The sequence below is a fragment of the Carcharhinus amblyrhynchos genome, chromosome 23 (assembly GCF_965287045.1).
Source record: "Carcharhinus amblyrhynchos chromosome 23, sCarAmb.v2.hapA, whole genome shotgun sequence".
In the NCBI taxonomy this organism is placed as follows: Eukaryota; Metazoa; Chordata; class Chondrichthyes; order Carcharhiniformes; family Carcharhinidae; genus Carcharhinus; species Carcharhinus amblyrhynchos.
In genome coordinates this window covers 41,400,526-41,421,274 of record NC_137346.1, presented here as the reverse complement: position 1 = coordinate 41,421,274, position 20,749 = coordinate 41,400,526, and the positions used below count along the sequence as shown (strand labels likewise).

At 42.1% G+C, this 20,749-nt stretch overlaps 1 protein-coding gene and 1 pseudogene across 8 annotated transcripts in view; one reads left to right on the top strand and one right to left on the bottom strand.

Moving 5' to 3' along the window:
- Positions 1-20,749, top strand: part of srrm3 (serine/arginine repetitive matrix 3) — a 705,551-nt gene that overhangs the window by 670,808 nt on the left and 13,994 nt on the right. For 5 of the 8 annotated variants that reach the window (XM_080210883.1, XM_080210884.1, XM_080210886.1 and 2 more), the window contains 4 exons: positions 3,351-3,523; positions 8,415-8,669; positions 20,212-20,349; positions 20,475-20,588. In XM_080210883.1, coding sequence (XP_080067009.1) covers positions 3,351-3,523; positions 8,415-8,669; positions 20,212-20,349; positions 20,475-20,588 — 680 coding nt within the window. The remainder of the gene's footprint in view (positions 1-3,350; positions 3,524-8,414; positions 8,670-20,211; positions 20,350-20,474; positions 20,589-20,749) is intronic. The other 3 variants (XR_013889297.1, XM_080210888.1, XM_080210887.1) reach the window with 2 other exon arrangements.
- Positions 16,810-16,951, bottom strand: LOC145357667 (U2 spliceosomal RNA; annotated as a pseudogene).

The window sequence follows — 20,749 nt, the reverse complement described above, 5'->3', positions numbered from 1 at the left end:
TAAAAAGAAAAAGTTGTGGGTAAAAATAAGACTTTAATGAGCATCCCTCATAACCTTTGACCTTTAGCCTCCATTTTCGACATTTAAAAAGAAAAGTTCCATCTGAATTTATTTTGAAATGGAATCCCTTTGGGCTCTCCTTGTACTGTCCCTGTTCCCCATTTGGAAATGTAATATCCAGTTTCGTAATTAAGGGATTAAATATTTTCTCAGCAACTTTTATATTAACCCTCATTGAATATTTGGGAAAGCCCACAGATTGCCGACGGCAGCATTCCATAAATGTGGGGCTGGTTGTCTCACTTGATACCTTTTGTTTGATTTGATTTTCACTTTTTGGCTTCACAATGTCAGGATCTACAAGGGACCTGTGAATATAAACTAGGCTGCAATCAAATCGTAAAACTGATGGAGTTTGTAAACTTATTAACCAAACATGTTGACTTTTGTGAAATAAAATTATTAAAGGCTGTAACGTTGCTGGACTTAGGAGGATATCAAAGCTCTGAAGGGGTGGAATAGTCACCCTTCGATGTATCTCTGCAGTCCACCTTCATGGGTTGCAGTTGCCCTTCTCAGTTACGTTACAGACTGGAGCACAGGTTTGGCCCCATTGAGGAGGTGGGAGGGCCAACCAGAAAGAGAAAATGGTCACGGTACTGGGCTCACAGCACCTCCCAGGAGGGTGGTCAAGATCAGGAGAGGCTTCTGCCCTCTTGTCCACACCGCCTGTCTCGAGTTACAATAAAGTCCCAAATACATCCGAAAACTGAAGGGAAAGGCAACACAATATCCTCACCAAAGACAGCCAATTTTATCCTTGCAACTAGTGCTGTTTTTCCCTGTTACCTGCTCACTTTTTTGAGGCGTTTTTTAAATACGTTTTTATTTGATTCTTTCCATCATTTCCTTTTACATTGACAATTAATGAGGTTCAGAATTTGTTACTCAAGTACTCAAGATCGCTTTTTAGGGCATTAGTCACTGATGATCTAAACTTGGGTTTACTTAATAGTGCAACCCACATTACAATTTGACTGCATTACAAATATTAGTCTTTTCCATCTCAAATTATTTTGCACTCATGCAAATTCGAAAATCACATTGAACAAATGAGCACGACTTTCCAAACTGTCTTTTTTTAAAAGAAAGAATCTTAGTATAAAATAAAAAAGTCCCAAGATGTGACGGTTAGATGGTTTAGCCATGGATTCTTGAGTGATTCAATGCTATAATATAGTAATGGTCCACAAACTGCCAACATTTGGCTACCAATCCTCCACTCCTCATTCTGATCTAACCCACAGAGGTGCAAAACAGAGGTGGGCCACCTGGGATTAACTTCATATTCCCCTCAGTGACTAGTTAAAGGGTGAGGCTAAAGTATCTGGAGATAATCTAGCATCTGCTGTCAAGTTGTATTAAGAGGTTGGGGGTGGGGGATTTAGCATGAAATAGATTTAAAAATTGCTTATACAATGATTTTGGAATTTGAAGTTATCTATTCAAGGGTTATTAAGTATTATCTACTTTTAAAACAAGTTTTTATAAGTTAATTTGGATCATTTTTTTTTGCTAAATATTTGCACTGCATTACAAATATTAAACACGCACACTTTAAAATCTCATGTGCAGCAGCAGTTAATTGGAACTCTGAAGTTAACATCCTAAAATGTTTAAGGTACCTTAAAATTGATTGTGATCCACTGATCTGATGAAACCTCCAGTAAATGCTTGGGCAAATGAGGAATTGGCTGTCACATTTTAGATCTGAAATCAGGTCACTTATAATGGACCACAAAGTGAATGTGACACGCTAAAAGGCCTTGTGAGGACATTCTAGAAAACTAGCAGTTAACAATCACAGACTAGAGGTGGTCAACACTCAACTGGGCCAGTTCAATGTGATGTGGAGATGCTCAGCATTTACCCCAGTTCAATGTGGTCAGATCTCAGCTTTATTGTGCAGTGCCTTTTTTTTTGCAGTAAAGGTACTCTATAAAGGGAAATTGTAGTTAATGACGATGAAGACAAACGCTAGTATCTTATAGCGAAGAGATTGATTCCTGATAAGTGTGCAGTCTGGTACCCAATTTTATGAGGATAAGTGAGCAAAGGGAGCAGCTATCAGTGCCCAAGTTAAACAAGTCAATAGTGTTGAAACTAAATCAGCATAAATTCTGGCTAGAAAATAGGGAATAGATGTTTTTGGAACAACATCTATTCCAGATTTAAGAGAAAAATGTCTCAAAGCTAAAGAATACGGATGATTTCTACCCACTTCTCCTGGACCAAAGCACAAAATGTTTGAGGCTAATTGACAGAACTGAAAACTGGAGGGGGACAGAGTGGGCACTGCTTTTCGCTGTACGATCTTGAAGAGTGCTAAAGGTCACAGAGGCTGGGAGACGCTCATTCTCTGCACTTAAGGATAGCGGACATTGCATTTTGCCTTGTCTCCTGTAACCTCCTGTCCTAACCTTTACAGGTAAAATCTGACATTCCACGTGTATATATTTCCCTTTTGTGGAGTGGTAGCCCAGAGACCCTGGTCTGGCCTTACTTTAGTGCATCAGTACTTAGGCATTGAAGCAGTTGCATTATTGTAGTATTAATAAATTCCTTTGCACATTCTTAATTTCATACATTGTTCATATTTCACTACTTGGAAAGGGCTTTTTTGTGTCTTTTTTTCTCTTGCATTTTGTGACTCTAATGATGCACTTATGTTGCCCCGCTTTTCCCTTTTTCCTCACACCTTACCTACTAATGGAGGAAATGCTACCTGATTGGTAAGTGTATGTTAACCAAACGGGGGTACAAAAAATACATTAATAATCTGGGTCGCTGATGACAGATGAGCAGTTCTCTGCAGGAAAAAGCACAAAAAGAAAACAGAGTATTATTCAGAGGGTTTTGTTTGAGTGATAATTAATACATTTGTGGATTTTTTTTTTCAATTTTTGCCTTCCATTTCTGTGCTGTTCAGTCAAGTTGTCTATCTTCATCTTGTTTTATTTTAAAACCAGGATTTGTAAGAAAATTTGTCCTTTCCTCAAAATACAGCAATCTGTTGAGCTCACTTTTTAAAAATTTATTTATTATTCCATTCTGTTCCTTCTTAAACTTCGGTTGACTGTTTAATTTTTGTTTTTTTTTCCCATTCCAGGTCTTTTATTTTCAATTAATTTTTGGTTTGCATGCAAAATCTTGCATGAGCTGCACTGTAGAGGACTGTGTTAGATAAACTATTGACGTAGGCTGTGTCTTAGGGTTGTGGCAAGAATTGAAAGCTGGCATTGCTGTTGTATCGGAATCTCTTTAAGTTTAGGCTTTCTCTCCTGCTACAGAGCACGGACTCCAGGTCATTGTCACCAGGAGCGGAGCCCAGGTCTGCATCGACATCCCCCAAGGCCAAGGACAGCAAGCACTCGAAGCATGGGTCCAGGAGCTTCAGGTCCAGGTCGCCAGGCCACAGCAGAAGGTCCTCCGCCGAGGACAGGCATGCGAAGCACAGGTCAAGGTCAGCATCCACACATAGGGGCTCAAGCCGACAGAAGTCGACCCTGCCACCTCACAAAGAGTCTCCGAGCCAGTCAGACTTCAGCAGTGACTCTGCAGAATCTGTCGGCAGCCGCTCACAGTCGCACCACGTGTCAGGGCGGGGTAAAAGCACACGAGCAAAGAAGTTAGTCATCTGTTATTTTTCCGATCTTCAAAAGGCTGTTTTTCAGCAGTAATACCATCCCCACCTACTCCCATGGTCCACCCCTCTTCAGGTGGTTCACTGCTTCCTCGTGTTGTCATGCTCAAGACCTCTCTCTCCAAACGCCTGACACTCCTCATCACTATCCTCTGCCTGGCCACCCTCCATGCCACTCTACTAGTAATTGGTTCTGCCCAATTTTTCAATCTCTTCCAGGCACATTCACCCACCACCACCGCGTCCATCCACCAGCAACCCCCCCCGACCCCTGCAAAATGGAACACTTCACTGGTGAAGTAGGCCACAGAGAGCAACGATAGTCAATTGGCAAATTTTGACCCAGACAGACACGTTCATACTTTCATTTACTTGTGGTTTGGTATAGCCTTGGAAACAACCTGAATTCAATCCATGTTCTATTCTGGACAAACAAGCAGTAGAAAATTAGCTTACACAGGCTTTACTTGCACGCAGTTATCCAACTAAAGGAAGGGATGAATTTCGGCAGAGATAGCATTGCCCTGTTCTCATGCATTGCGGCAAGCTGCAATTGAATTCTCTTTTCCTAGTTGAGGTATTTCCTGAAACTCTTCCAAGCGATTAATATACTTCTCTATTCTTCCAGAACATTTTGATGTGGATTTTACATTCAGTTGTGTTCAGAACAACCAGCACATCATTTGACACCAAAAGGTGCAATTTGGAATGGGTTTTGATTTGGAAAATAGAGCTGATTTGTCTTCAAAGTGTCCAATTAACCATCTTTTAATAGCATCATCCTCCTACTTCTGGAGTCATCAAAGTGCTGAAAAGCTTCAGGAAGCCATTACAGTTTGTTAAATTGTGGAAGTGCAAATTAGCATTCAAAAGCGATCATAAGGCACCGCATTTGATCATTAGGCATCAGAAGAAAAGTAAATGTCATGTGAGAAAAAAAAATTTTCAGGTAACAAATCATCTGGGATGCGTTGTTTGGAAGTGTGGTGGAGGCAGGTTCAATCAAGGCATGCAAGGGGACACTAGATGATTATTTGAATAGAAACAATGTGGGGAAAAGGCACGGAAATGGCATTAAGTCATGATGCTCATTTGGAGAACTGGTGCAAACACTATATGGCCAGAATTTTACCGCCCCCTCCATTTTTCCTCACAAACAAGCCCCACGATCACTTTTGATGTCAAATGAATGCCTTCTGAGCACTGAAGCAGTGTTAGAGGATTGCAAATGATTTTGTTGAAGCTGTGTATGATTTAATTTCTCTTCGGTTGATCGGCAATGGTATCACTTGATTGTTATTTGATGTCAAAAGATCACTTTGGAAAGTAGGTGATTGCAAATGAATGCTGTTGAATACAGAATGATGTCAGAAGTTTCAGTTAGGATGAGCATATTCTTCTGATACGTAACAGGGCTCAGTGAAAATAACCCACAGAATAGAAATGACCAGTCCTTTATGCCACCCCATATCTTCATTTTTTGAAAATTTGTGCCTGACTTGCCTTGATGATGGCCAAAATGTTTTTGATTTATTTTTGTGGGCTTAACTATGCACAAGAGAAATATTGGGAGTTTGAAAGTTAAGCAACCCTCTATACAACCAAACTTACTGAGATGGAAATGAGTGGAAATAGTAAAGAGTATATAAGTTTTTTTTGGTTCAATGTTTGACATTGATAAAGGAAAGGATGGTGCAGTGGTAATCCAAAGGCCCAAGCTACTGCTCTGGGGACACAGGTTCAAATCCCGCTCTCAGAGATGGTGTAATTTAAACTCAATAAAATCTGGAATATAGAGCTAGTCTCTATAATAGTGACTGTAACAACTCTGACTGATTACTGTAAAAACCCATCTGGGTCCACTAATCTCCTTTAGGGAAGGAAATCTGCCATTCCCAACCCAGTCTGGCCTACAGGTGACTCCAGGTCCACAGCAGTATGGTTGACTCTGAATTACGCTGAAATGACCCTAGTAAGCAGCCCAGTTTCAATGCACAAACTCTAGTTAGGAATGGGCAACAAATGCTGGCCTTGCCAACGATGCTCATACCTTGTGCATGATTTGTTTTTAAATTGTCTTATTCCACAGACAAAAGTGTATCTCTTGCCTCATTATTGGTTGGTGCATTTTAATTTGAGCTGCGTGATTTTTGAATTCAATGTCGGCCAGTGGTTTTACTTCAGAGAAGAGCTAAGCATGAGCTGAACAGAAGTGAGGTTGAACTGGGAGTTCATGCAGAGGACTGGAGTTTGTGCATTTCAAAACAAACTACTTTTTTGATGTAACCCCAGTGTTGGAATTTCCAATAAATCTTTCACAAGAAATTTAAAACAAGGAGTTCTGGAACTCTCCTTGTCAATACATACCTTACTGTAAATCTCAGATTGCATTGTGAACTTCGAGTTGAATCAGGTGCTGCACTATTGGAGATAGTTGAGTATCCCGTTGATGCTACCTGTGACAGTATCCCAAATTCCCAAAGGATAAATACTGGATCTTAGTGGTGGATACTTGTTTGGAATAATGTGAGGAATAACCCAGTGAGGAACCAGTCCAGTCATTGTGTAAACAATAAGGAATATAGAAAAACACATGACAAGAAATATTAATAAACACTATGACTCCTAAGTATTTTAATAACTAAACACACTTTTATCTGAAATTAATCTTATTCCCGGAATATCCTCATGTTTCCTGAATTCACTGGGACACCCCTTTTCCAAATGGCACCCAGTTTAGTAATTCCACAAGTCAAATCCAGCTCATCGTTACCACACAATATAGCTTAGATGACCAAGTCTGGGAAAAGATCTTTTCCTGGCTCAGTGAAGATACGAAAATGTGTTTTATAGAGGAGAATATCTGCTGTGGCTCTAAATATTAGATAGAGTAGGCCTCTGGCTTTGATCATAGATAGGACAGGCCTCCATGTCTCTGCTCAGAGATGGAACTGGTTTTTCTGAAGATTTTTGACCTGTCTGGCTATTGGGTAGAAAATTAGCCTCTCTCCCAAAGAGTGTATTAGCAGATATACTGTTCAGGTGCTTTGATATCCACCCTATGGATTTGGCTGTTCTACCTCAAATTCTTTGCCTTTAGAAGTTGTCATTTTGGATAGCATCACTGATCTCTGGTAAGCAATGTTTCTGTTATGGTAATTCACACCTCAATTCGCTAAATCCCTGCTAATCCTGTTACTTGTCCGTTATTTTTTTCATCTCAAATTCATTGTTAACCTCGTAAACTTCAGATCCTATCAAGATGCCCTTTTTCAGTTGAGACATTAAACCAATTCCCTGTCCTCTCAGGTGAATATGAAAGATTCCACAGCGCTATTTTGAAGAAGACCATGTGAGTTGCACTGACGCCCCGTTAGTCTTCTTTTGAAGACATTGCATCTACATTTGCTGTTCCTGGTAACAGTAATGACTTTCACGTCCATTGGCTGAACCATCTCCATGGTACAAATTCTCTGGCTCCAACTAATGGTTATCATGAAATTAAGATGTGAAATGAAGATGTCAAATCAACGCCCCCGTGGCCCAGGGAGCATCGTCTGGGTAGGGGACACCAGTCCAGGGGCAAGGATGGTTGCAGACCTAATATCTGAGGCTCCAGCTTTTCTTGTGCCTTGACAATCTCTTCTTTCTCATCCAAATTTCATGCCAGTGGAACTGGCAAAGCAATTCCCACCCTGTCCGGAGGAGCCGGTGCAAGACAAAAGGAAAGGAAAACAGTTGGAAGAAGGAAAGTGACTACTTACAAGAAATCAGGCCAAAGCAAAATATAGATAATGGTATACATATAGATAATAAACAGCAGCATAATGGTCAAAGGAATTCACTTTCACTAAAGTGTCAGGGTGGAATAGCCTGTGTATTTGTACTCAGAAATGCATAGAATTAGTAAAATGTAAAATTAATAACCGTCGCAAGAAGAATTTAGGTGAGAGTGTGTTAGACGTGGGACAGAATCTTACACTCTCTTCCCCCTCCCACCCCAGTGAGATCTGAGGTGAGAGTAAGCATGAGAGTGCCTGGATGGGAATACCCCGCCCAGTCTGATCTAATACTGGTTTGGGGGCAGGGCCCCGGAAGAGAATCCTGCCCTTGTCCTGGTTAAGGTGCTTTTGTGGCCGTTTGAGGGCATATCCCACCCAGCCTCAATTCTTAGGCGGATGGGGGAGGAGGGGTTGGGGAGGGGGTGGAAGAAACACCAAAATGGAGTCAGTTTGATTCAGGGTGGGAAGGTAGGGAGGGCGAAGCATCTTCCATCCGAAGCCCCCTTCTGACTGGGGAACACCCTTGCCTTAAGACCCAGTAACTGCCGGCCTCCCTCCACCTATCCCAGTGGCCTATTCCCTGTAACCCCAATACCCCTGTAACGTTCCTATACGCCCAGTCAATGCACGAAAGGGCATTGGGCCTGCTGGAGTTGGCAGCATGAGTTCTACCACAGTTAGAAATACAAATGGGAAAAGAAAGCCCACATTTTGTTAAATATCCCTATGTCTTCCGTGGGTTGCTGACAGCAGTGCCACAAGATTCCTTTTTAATTCTTGGAAATGCCTGGTTATTCTTGATGTGTTTTTGGCCTTACTCAGGCTTTGCAACACCGTTGTGTGTCACAAGCTGGATAGGCCAGAGGGCCTTTCCCTGTCCTCCTGTTCCTATGATTGTAAAACAAAACAAAACCCGGTTGTATCCCTAGGTTACGGCAGACGCCCGATCGTCACCATCGGAGCTATTTCACAAGCAGGAACAAGAGCCGCACCCGGTCACCAGGGAAGCGTGAACAACCCAGCAGCCATAACTCGGACAAGAAGAAAAGCTCTTCCTACAGCCCTCGCCGTAAGAGCAGCTCCCGCAGCTCCAGCAGGTCCGAGTCACGCTCCTGCTCCCGATCGCACGACAAGAGAGATGGACGGAGCAAGTCACGGTCATCGCCTCGCAAGGAACAGTCCAGGTAAGACTCATTCTCCACCACTGAGTACCAGCCTGGTTGCCAGCACTCTCAGCAGTGTGTTTGTCTGAATGCAATGTGCACAATGTGAACAATGCCAGCTATAGCAGGGTAGTGATCTGGTAGGACAGTAATTCCTCGCTTAACATTGTGCTTCTGTTCCAGAAAAGCCCAACTTTAAATGAAACAACTTTAAGCGAATCTGATTTTCCCATTGCAACCAATATAAAAGCTAAAGTTAGATTCTGTTAGGAACTTTCTCATTAGAAAGTATTATGCCCTATGATTTGAAATACTTTACATTGCTCACTTCCTATATTCGTAACTTAAGTAACTTTTAAAATGAAATAAATATAAAAATATTTTTAAAATGTGAACATAAGAAATAGGAGCAGGAGTAGGCCATCTAGCCCTTTGAGCCTGCCCCACCATTCAATAAGATCAGGGCTGATCTGAAGTGGATCAGTTCCACTTTCCCGCTTTCTCCCCATAACCCTTAATTCCCCTGTCTATCAGAAACCTATCTACCCGTGACTTAAATATATTCAGCGAGGCAGCCTCCACCACTTCAACGGGCAGAGAATTCTGGAGATTCACCACCGTTTGAGTGAAGAAGTTCCTCCTCAACTCTGATCTTAACTGCCCCCCCCGCCCTTATTTTGAGGCTGTGCCCTCTAGTCCTGCTATCCTTTCTAAGCAGGAAGAATCTCTCTACCTCTACCCTATCCATCCCCTTCATTATCTTATACGTCTCTATAAGATCCCCCCTCAGCCTTTTCAACTCCAACGAGTACAGACCCAGTCTATTCAATCTCTCTTCATAGGCTAACCCCCTCATCTCCAGTATCAGCCTAGTGAACCTTCTCTGCACTCCCTCCAAGGCCAATATATCCTTCTGCAAGTGCGGCGACCAAAACTGCACACAGTACTCCAGCTGCGGCCTCACCAGTGCCCTGTACAGTTGCAGCAAGACCTCCCTGCTTTTATATTCTATCCCCCTCGCTATAAAGGCCAGCATCCCATTCGCCTTCTTGATCACCTGCTGCACCTGCAGACTGGGTTTTTGCGACTCATGCACAAGGACCCCTGGGTCCCTCTGCACCGTAGCATGCTGCAGCTTTTCGCCTTTTAAATAATAATCCCTCCTACTGTTATTTCTACCAAAGTGGATAAGCTCACACTTGCTAACATTATACTCCATCTGCCAGGTCCTCACCCACTCGCTCAGCCTATCCAGATCTCTCTGCAGACTTTCCACACCCTCCACGCAATTTGCTTTTCCACTCATCTTCGTGTCATCAGCAAATTTCGTTACCCTACACTCAGCCCCCTCCTCCAGATCATCCATATAAATGGTAAACAGGTACCACAACGTAAATGGTAAAATGTGCTAAAACTCTTTATACTTATTTCCTGCTTACTGCCTCACAGGCTTGCTGCCTCTCCTGACCCTGACCCTCCGGCCTGCCATCCTTACCACTCCACAGCCTTCCCATGCCTTTTTGCAGTCATGCTCACCACAAATCTGCTCCTTGACGTTCCCTCTCACCACCCCTGCATCCAGCTCTTCCTGGACCTACCTTACAAAAGGCCCAGGTAATGAGTTCTAGCTGGGCAGGCCACTGCCTGTTACCAGGGGAACTCATACTCACTAAGACCCACAGGGAAATCAATCACTGATTCCCCGTGGACCTCATGGAGGTTACCACAGTTAAGGTCTTTGGTTATTTTTTAAAAAGCCTTTAGTCCATGTCTTGTGCGATGATATGGAAAGTCTGCAAATAAATACTCAAATTCTTGAAGCTGTTGCTTGCACTTACCTATAAAGCAAACACACAAGATCCATTCTGCCTGGGGCAAAATGGGTTTGTTCATCTGAACATGTCTGATAATTCAATAATTTTGTAATTCCCAATTCCTGTTAAAATATAAATACATCTTCAGCTGTTCACAGACAAGAGTTAGTTCTCTGCTAGTTTGAAAAGGGATAGAGTAAAAATTCTCAGATGAACATCATTACATCAGTACCCTTCTTTTGTTTTAATCTAACAATCTGAGACTCATTTTTATTTCACAATCTCTCCTGTTAAAGTTTTTTGCTCAATATCCAATCTCAAAATGTTCCTTTTTCATTGTGCCAGTTGTGTCAGGAATAACTCTTTGAACCTGACGAGACGTTTTAACCCAAGATCAAACCAGCACAAGATTGGTGATAACCATTTCAAATATCCCAAATTTCAATTAACGCTATCAAATTAAAACTATCTCATTCTTGCATGTGTGAATTTGTATCCAGATTAAAATTCCCACATGTTTAATAAAATATCCTGGGATCATGATTCTGGCCAGTAAGCATGACTTTGAAAAAAAAGTTATAAGACCTCCCTTCTGTCAATTTTTTGACTTGAATCATTTAAACGACTATCACAATATCAGACAGAAGACATCAAAGCTTATTATAGAATCATATAATCCCTACAGTGCAGAAGGAGGCCATTTGGCCCATTGAGCCTGCACTGACAACAATCCCACCCAAGCCCTATCCCCGTAACCCCATGTATTACGCTGTTAATCCCCCTGACATTTAGCATGGCCCATCAACCTAACCCACTCAGCTTTGGAGTGTGAGAGGAAACTGGAGCCTCAAAGGAAGCCAATGCAGACAGGAGGAGAATGTGCAAACTTCACCCAGACAGTAACCTGATGCTGGAATTGAACCTGGGTCCCTGACGCTGTGAGGCATCAACACTAACCATTGTACCACCATTCCATCCAAAAACATACACATTCAAATATCGTCCATACAAAAGCACTTGCTTTGAAACAACAATAATCAAACTAAACATTCGAGAAGTGTCTTGTGGTTCTGTTTTAAATTTCCAAAATTAAAATCTCAAAATAAGGTTAATTCCTCCCAAAGACAAACCTTGACAAACGTTACCCAAAACAATGAAGGCACAAATCTATGAACACCTACAGACAACAAATGAAACACAACTTCTCACAGCTCGTAAATTTCAAACAAATAATTCTCAGCATTCTCTCGTAGCTATACCTTCCTAAAGAGACAGAGCACTACAAACTCACAATCCCGTGATTAAAATAAAAGATATGATCCTCCATTCTCCTTCATTATAATTTAACATTTTTTGTTCCATTTCAGCCAGTTTCCAAGGCCTGATTTTGTGGGCATCATCTATTCTTTGTTAATTCAAAATACCAAACGCATTCTCGGCCAAACACGTTACCAGCTGCAAAACCTTTGTCTTTTATCTGGGGGTGATGTGACAACACTATAAAATTCACACACTTACTGCAAATTCCTACAAGCGCTGCCTAAAAGTTCCACATTTAACTGGTCATTGAGCTTCCCTAAATCTACAATTATGAATTAATATAGACACGTACATAATCACAGACCCACAAGTTTCCAGGTGATTTAAAAACAAATCAATTGGCTGCTGAAAGGGTTAACCTTTCTACAAACTCTAAAGGGTGAGAGGCTGGTGGAGAAACTTGGCACACAATGGTATAATTTTGCATAATTTTAAGAAACTTCTATAACCACACAAAAAACAAACTCTATTTTAAATTTACTCTATCAATTTTTTTTGTTATATTCCACAACTTTGCCCAAATATCATCTCATTTGTCTATCCCTTTTCTCCAATAAACCAATTTTCAAATTTCCTATGTTCATTCCTTAATCAAGTTTGAAATAATTTTTTTTAACTCAAAACATTTTGAAATTGGATTGTGACCAAACTCCAAGCTTATCTCTGGCCTTGAAAACTTCTTCAGCTGGATTTACAAACTCAATCTACTGAATTCTAAAGCAGTTCAAATTAAATGAATTCAATTCAAGAGCTGGATTTAAGAACGGTTTCATACAAACCTGCATTTCATTTATGACCATTTTTTTCACAGTATCACTTTTTGTTATGGGTGACTAACTCCTATAATAACACTTGTCTTTGCAGTAGTTAAAGGTACTGTTACAATGTTCCTTATCGGGTTCCTGTCACGCTGTGCTTTCACCACTGTTTGATAAAAGACCACCAGTACCGGGATGGGGAAGTGTTACGTCACAATGTTTTTCTTGTTGTATTTAAAACTATTGTTCCCCTCAAGTAGCCAGATGAAGTCACAGAATGGTTTAAAATGATTTTTTACAGGACTGGCTGAATCTTCAATGCTAGAGTGCAGAATTCAGAAATACACAAGCAATTATAGTTTCAAATTCAACTAAAAGTAATTTGCATGTACCAATAAAAGTATAGGAGTTATCTCTATCCACTCACAGTTATTGATTAAGGTTACATCATGCATACATAAGGGTATAGTGTCCAATTATAACATGTATATGTTATATCACTAAGCAATGATAGCTATATCTCTGACCAATGGTCTATCAACCTCCCTTTCCATTGTTCCTTGTTCCAATGGGCGAACATGAGCAGCAACTGCTCATCATTCGATTAAATGATTCTTGATCCTTACCTGGGTGTGCTTTAATCAAGATCTGTGATTTTCACACAGCTTTCCCTGTGTGACTGAAATACAGCTTGCAGCTTATGTGATTTTAAAACTTGTGTGATTATTAACCCTTTCAGGGAGCATTATACAGAGGTGGATGATCCTCTTTCCCAATTTCCCCATTCTTCTTCATTCTCAGCTGCCTCTCCTTCTAAATCCCAATCAGTGTTAGTTGTTTCTGGGAGGAATTGGTCATCTGCGGCAACCTGCACCATAGCTAGGGAAGTTGTCATCCCCATATACTTCCGAACGAGCTTCGTTTGTTACAAGTAGAAGCTCAGGATAAGCACAGTGGCTTTCTCAGTTTTTATCACTTGTTTGAGCCTTCCACCATTTTTACTGTGCAGTGGGATGTCTGCTGGAATCCACCCCCATTTTTGCGCTTTCCTTATTAGTTTACGGTATTTTTGGGCTATGTGGAGAGACATAGTCCCTTCATCTCCCCGTTCTACAGTGAACTCTAGTTCCACCCTTTCCCCGTTCATCCGGTTTCTCTGGCACCTCCTGTGCCGCAGTTTCTCTGGCCGCTGTTGACTCGAGTGAAATTGCACAGCGAACCAGCCACAGCGTATTTTGTTTTTCTCACGCTCCTTTTATCTGGTCTACTCTCGGCTCGGATCTGCTCTTTCAGTCGGCTGCTGATCTACAACAATACTCAGTCGGGAGTATAATCACAAACACCAAACCGTATAATCACTTACCAAAGCGTAGTCCTGCTTTCACAACTGGCCCAAGTGGATCCCATCCTCACTGCCATTTGTTAGGGAACTTGACAGCTATCCAACTACCACATACTTTGTTCCCTTGAGAGACCAGTCAAGACTTTTAGAGATTCAACTCGGCCTTTGTTCAAGCTGCAGCGTGGAAGTCTATCTCCACTGGTGGCATAGAGACTTACTGAACAATACATTGCATCAGTCATTATACCTTTGGTTATCTTGCAAGTAACTTGCCTATACTTATTACAAGTATTCATTTGTTTGAAAGTCATCGATAAGTAATCTGCTCCCACCACTCAGGCAGTGAATTCCAGATCCCGACCACTCTCTGAATTTCTCCAATTCTCCCTGCTAGATTTTCTGCCAATTATCCTCATCTAAGACTTGTAGTTACTCACCCATTTGCCAATTGTTATACAGCTTTTATTTTAAACACCTTCCAAGCATCCCAGTTTAATGAGATAAACAAGGACAGTAATTCAATTATTTCTTAATTTAACACTTCAAGGACCAACTCAAACATAAACAATTGCAACTCATTAACTCTTTATTGAACTTTAACTCTTACTGAACATCAACTTTCAAGTGTACCTTAACCCTTAAACTGCATATTAACTTTAACTGAACATCCACTTTGACTATTTCACTGAAAACAGATACTACCATGTTTAGGAAAACCTTGGCCAAGAAATATCCTCGATGTAGAATCTGTCTTCTTCTTCTCTGAAGCATCCTTCAGGGTACAGGTCTTCTTGCGATGGTTGGTCTCTTTGAGTTATCACTGGCAAACAAAGGCTCACATGTCTTTCTTATCCACAATTCTTCTTCTGGAAGATTCTGTGTCATCCACCCAACTGAGTAACCAGAAATCAATCATATGGCTGGAACAGCCAATGCAATTACTTGTGAATGACACCAGTACACTTAGTTCATATTCCATACATAGCAGTCATATAAATCAGAGACGCAATGTCTGAATCGATGTAAACAACTTTATCAGACCAATACGGAGAGCTTCAGATCACAGCTCACAGATCAGAGCTTCTTTATAACTTGCATCTGGTTTTAATCTATAATTTGACCAAAAATCCCAGCATGCTTAACTCTCAGTCTGAAAAGCCATTTTAAAACCACTATTGCCATGATTGTTGTTAAGTCATACCAGTGGAAACAATTTGCCTCAAAACACTTGGCCGACTGGCCAGTCATCCTGTTAATTGTTTTTTCAAAGTTGAGCAAATAGTCCCTGTTCTCTTCTAGGCTTCTATCCTGTACCTATTGTCATGATTAGCTTCTGATTCCAGTCTTTCCAGCAAAGTTGTTGAGAGAGTGTATGAACATCAGGCTGCAGTGTATCAAACATTACACTCTGCACCGTATGGTTGTGGCAGGCTTATGCTTTCTCCCTCTGCTGGATTATGGAAGCACAGCAGTCATTGTTGTCTGATAAAAGGCTCTCCCATTTAACCCATGAAACACAAGGGCCGCGATCTAGTGACCTCGTTAGCCGTGGTCCTGTAATGTAATGTAATGTGGGCCCAGATACTGCCACAGTGGAAGAGCAGGTTGGGGAATGCCCGAGTATGGTGTGGTTTGAGGGAGAGGGTTGCGGGTAAATACTGCCACACTTGCAGGGGGAAAGGGTCACCTCCGTAAGCTGCTACACCCTGATGTCACTAGCACCATTGCAGAAGTGGGCATTTGCAAACTTCTGCAATGTTGACAGAGCAGGGCAGACTTTGGTAAGTGTTGTGAATCACTCCAGCACAGATGTGTCACGAACCATGCGTGAACCAGGGTTTGGAGGTGGGGTCCTCTGTGCATGTGAGGGGGAGGGGGATTTATATTTTCTGCAGATCAGGCAGATTTTGGCTAACGCCCAAAATCTGACGAGCTCAATCAGGCCCTGCACTGCCTGAGTGATGACATAAGCCATGTCCCCAGATTCTCCATGCACCGAATGCCGGAAAACCTGGAGTGAAAACCCAGCTGGAGAGATGCACTGTGTGGAGTTTGCACGTTCTCCTCGTGTCTGCGTGGGTTTCCTCCGGGTACTCCGGTTTCCTCCCACAGCCCAAAGATGTGCGGGTTAGGTTGATTGGCCATGCTAAGAAATTGCCCCTTAGTGTCCAGGGATGTGTAGGTTAGAGGGATTAGTGGGTATAAGATGTAGGGATATGGGGGTAGGGCCTGGGTGGGATTGTGGTCAGTGCAGACTCAATGGGCCAAAGGGCCTCTTTCTGCACTGTAGGGTTCTATGATTCTATGATTCACATTTTTTTGCAGTCTGTACCTGACACACTGCCAGATTTTGGGGAAGTTCCACTCAAGGAATTGAAGTTTACAGCATGTCAAATTACCTGCCGTGTTCATTGCCTATCCCCCTTGCCTGGCCCCTTGGGTATTCTACCCACAGCAGCGGAGGCATTGAGTAGCCCACTCACCTTTGGGCCTATTGAGACCCTTAAGTGGCCAATTAATGTCGCCAGGGTGGAGAGTGATGCCTTCTGTTTGAGACCCATCGGAGGCCCATCACAAAGTTTCTTTTTTTTTGTCTTTATTCCAATTCAATCCAATCAAGTCCAATTTAGAATCTCAAGTTGAGACATGCCCCGATCCAAGCTGACAAGACGGGGATCTCACCTTCTGTCTTGGGCTTGATCTACGTAGAACATAGAACCCTACAGTGCAGAAAGAGTCCCTTCGGCCCATCGAATCTGCACTGCATACAATCCCACCCAGGCCCTACCCCCATATCCCTACATATTACACCCACTAATCCCGCTAACCTACGCATCACTGGATACTAAGGGGCAATTTCTTAGCATGGCCAATCAACCTAACCCACACATCCTTGGACATGATCCAAGCTGATTGGAGTAGGCTTATCTCATTTGCATCTTAGCCAAAAGGCTGAGATGCCGCTTTAAAAAATTGCTTCAAATGAAGCAAAAATGTAACCTAATGACTTCAACCAAGCGCAGCATGTTGATACTACACTTGATCTTAACCAAAAGGCCGAGAAGCCATATTCCCTTGAAGTAGCCAACAAAGTGGCAAACAAAGTTCCTTTATTCAATAAGGGAGAGAGACAGAAGGCAGGAAACTACAGGCCAGTTGGCTTAACATCTGTCATAGGGAAAATGTTCGAGCTACTATTAAAGATGTTATAGCACAGCACTTAGAAATTTTCAAGGCAATCAGACTCAATCAACATCATTTTGTGATAGGGAAATCATGTTTGACTAATTTATTGGAATTCTTTAAAGAAATACCATGTGCTGTGGATAAAGGGGAACTGGTAGATGTACTGTACTCAGATTTTCTGAAAACATTTGATAAGATGCCACATCAAAAATTATTGCAGTTCATCATAGAACAGAATCATAGAATCCCTGAGTGCACAAGGATGTCATTTGGCTCATCGAGTCTGCACTCACAACAATCCCATTCAGGTCCTACCCAGGCATTTACCCTGTTAGTCCCCCTGACACTAATGGGCAGCTTTTGCATGGCCAATCAACCTATCTTGCACATCTTTGGACTGTGGAAGGAATCTGGAAAACCCATGCAGACACAGGGAGAACGTGCAAACTCCACACAGACAGCGACCCGAGGCTAGAATTGAACTCATTTCCCTGGCACTGTGAGGCAGCAGTGCTAACCACTGTACCACAAGGCCACCCATCACGTTTGGGGTAACATCTTAGCATGGATGCAAGATTGGCTAGCTAATAGGAAACAGAGTTTGGGTATTGTAGAGTGATTTTCTGGTTGGTAGGATGTAATGAGTGATATGCCATAGGGATCAGTGCTGTGCCCTCAACTTTGTCCTGTTCGTATGAAGCGCTTGGGTGAAAGGATTGAAGATACGGTTGCTAAATTTGCTGATGAGACAAAGATAAAAAGTAGGGTTGTGAAGAGGACATAAGGAAACGACAAAGGGATTTAACTAGGTTAAGTGAATGGGGAAAGCTCTGGAAAATGGGGTATAAGGTGGGGAAATATGAAAACATCCATTTTGGTAGGAAGAATAAAAAATGGTGAGAGATTGCAGTGCTCTCAGAGGCGGAGATCTGGTTCTGCTAGTCCATGAATCGCAAAGGGCCAGCATGCAGGTACAGCAGATAATTAGGAAAGCAATATTGTTTAATGTGAGGGGAATTGAATACAAAAATAGGGAGGTTTTGCTTCAATTATACAGTGCCCTAGTGAGATCACATTTGGAGTACTGTATACTGTATCATTCTTGTTTAAGGAAGGATGTAAATGTGTTGAGGAAGCAGTTCAGAGAAGGTTTACTTATCTATCAGAAATGGGTAAGTTGTTTAATGAGGAAAGTCTTGGCTTGTATCCGCTGATGCTTAAAGAATAAGAGGTGACTTGATTGAAACCTGTAAGATCCTGCGGGGTCTTGACAAAGAATGTTTCCTCTTATGAGAGAATCTGAAACTCAGAGTCACTATTTAAAAATAAGGAATCGCCCATTTAAGACAGATATGAAGAGAATTTTTTTCTGTCTGAGGGTGATGAACCTTTGAAACTCTTACTCAAAAGGTGGTGGAAACAGAGTCTTTGAATATTTTTAAGGCAGAGATAAATAGTAAGCAAGAGGGTGAAAGGTTATTGGGGGAGGTGGGAATGCAGAGTTTCTGTCACTTTTCACAATTAGCCTCAATGACGTAGACACTTGTTTTGTGCTTTATAATCCAGGCCAAATGTTGTCAGGGATTTGTTGGAAAAACTGAAAAGAAGACTGAAAAAAATAATAGCTTGTTTCATTCTTTAAAAAATGAGGATATCTTTAGTTCTGTCCAACTTCAATTCTAAATCCATGACGAACTGACTTGGAAGGCGAATGACTCCCATGTTGTAACTATACCAAATTACCAAATATGGCACGTACTGATCTTCCCTGGTTTATGATGTCAGTTCAGCTTGGCACAAATTAGTGCAATAATTCATTTAAGTCTGCACGCTTGATATCATCGCTGATTATATTTCAAATTCCAGAATGGACTCAAAATGGTATTATCGAAGAGTCTCCCGAATTGTGAGATTTCTACTCACTTTTTTAAAACGGAAACTTTCCAGTTCTGTTATTCATGGTAGAGTCCCTCAGTGCTCACTCATGTGCCAGTCCAAGCACTGAATGTTAACCAGCTGTTCACATGTGGTGGCATCACAGGCAAGTTCAATTCTCATACTTTCTACCATGGCAGGGTGTGAGACCTACTGTAGTTTTACATAAGAACATAAGAAATAGGAGCAGGAGTAGGCCATCTAGCCCTTCGTGCCTGCCCCGCCATTCAATAAGATCATGGCTGATCTGAAGTGGATCAGTTCCACTTTCCAGCTTTCTCCCCATAACCCTTAATTCCCTTGCCTACCAAAAACCTATCTACCCGTGTCTTAAATATATTCAGCGAGGTAGCCTCCACCACTTCAAAGGGCAGGGAAGTCCAGAGATTCACCACCCTTTGAGCGAAGAAGTTCCTCCTCAACCATGATCTAAACTGCGCCCCCCCGCCTTATCTTGAGGCTGTGCCCTCTAGTCCTGCTGTCCTTTCTGAGCGGGAAGAATCTCTCTACCTCTACCCTATCCACCCCCTTCTTCATCTTATACGTCTCTATAAAATCCCCCCTCATCCTTCTAAACTCCAACGAGTTTGAACGGCCTCTCCTCAAACCACGGATAGCAAAGCCAATTGTAGCTATCTCCTTGCCCCCCCAACCCTTGGTGCCCCTGGCTGAGATCACCTACCACAGTTCAAGGTAAAGATAGGAATGAATCCGAATGGCTTCAACTTGGCATTCAATTTCCCATCAGGGCATCTGATGCAATAACATGTATGGGTTGAAAGCGCTCGATGAGGGCAGCATAGTGGTTGGCACAGTGGTTAGCACTGCTGCCTCATAGTGCCGGGGACCCGGATTCAATTCTAGCTTCAGATGATCGGAGTTTGCACATTCTCCCCATTTCTCTGTGGGTTTCCTCCGGGTGCTCTGGTTTCTTCCCACAGTCCAAAGATGTGTGGGTGAGGCTGATTGGCCGTGCTAAATTGCCCCTTAGTGTCAGGGGGATTAGCAGGGTAAATACATGAGGATAGGGAGATAGGGTACAGTTGTTGTTGGTGCAGGCTCAATGGACTGAATGGCCTCTTTCTGGACTGTGGGAATTCTATGATTTGATCTCTGGTACGAGATGCAGTGAGTTAAACCGACAGATGACTGGGTCGCTCCTTCATTCCTCCCTGCGTAGTCACTCATTCCCTCTCTCTTTGTAACAGGGAAAGAGATGGCGAGGCTGGAACGCGACATCATGACTCTGAGGCAGAGAGACATCGTCGCCGTTCAAGAAGCTATTCACCTATTCGGAAAAGGAGGCGGGATTCGCCGAGCTTTATGGAGCCCCGCCGTATCACAAGGTACACCAGTGGGACCCTTAAGCTTTTACTTTCCAATGGATTTTCTTTTTAGGATTTTAGGCATGGAGTTAAGGAAGGAAGTCTCAAAAGAGAAGAAATATTCACTGACTCTGTATTCATTTCAGCTATTCAGATGTATACCTAATTCTTCATATCGTGAGTACAGTGATATTTCAGCACAATTATACTGGATATGATAATGGATTTCCTGCATGTTTGACCTTCAAACGACAATTTGGGTAGTTTCTTTTCCCTTCCTATTTATCTTAATTTGTAATCCTGATAACAATCCGAATCCCCTTCTGCAGTATGCGGGTCAGAATGAGAAGAATGTGAGATTTCTGAGTTAGATTGTGAATTTAAAATTAATATTAATGGTCCCCTTGTGATCCTCCTCCTG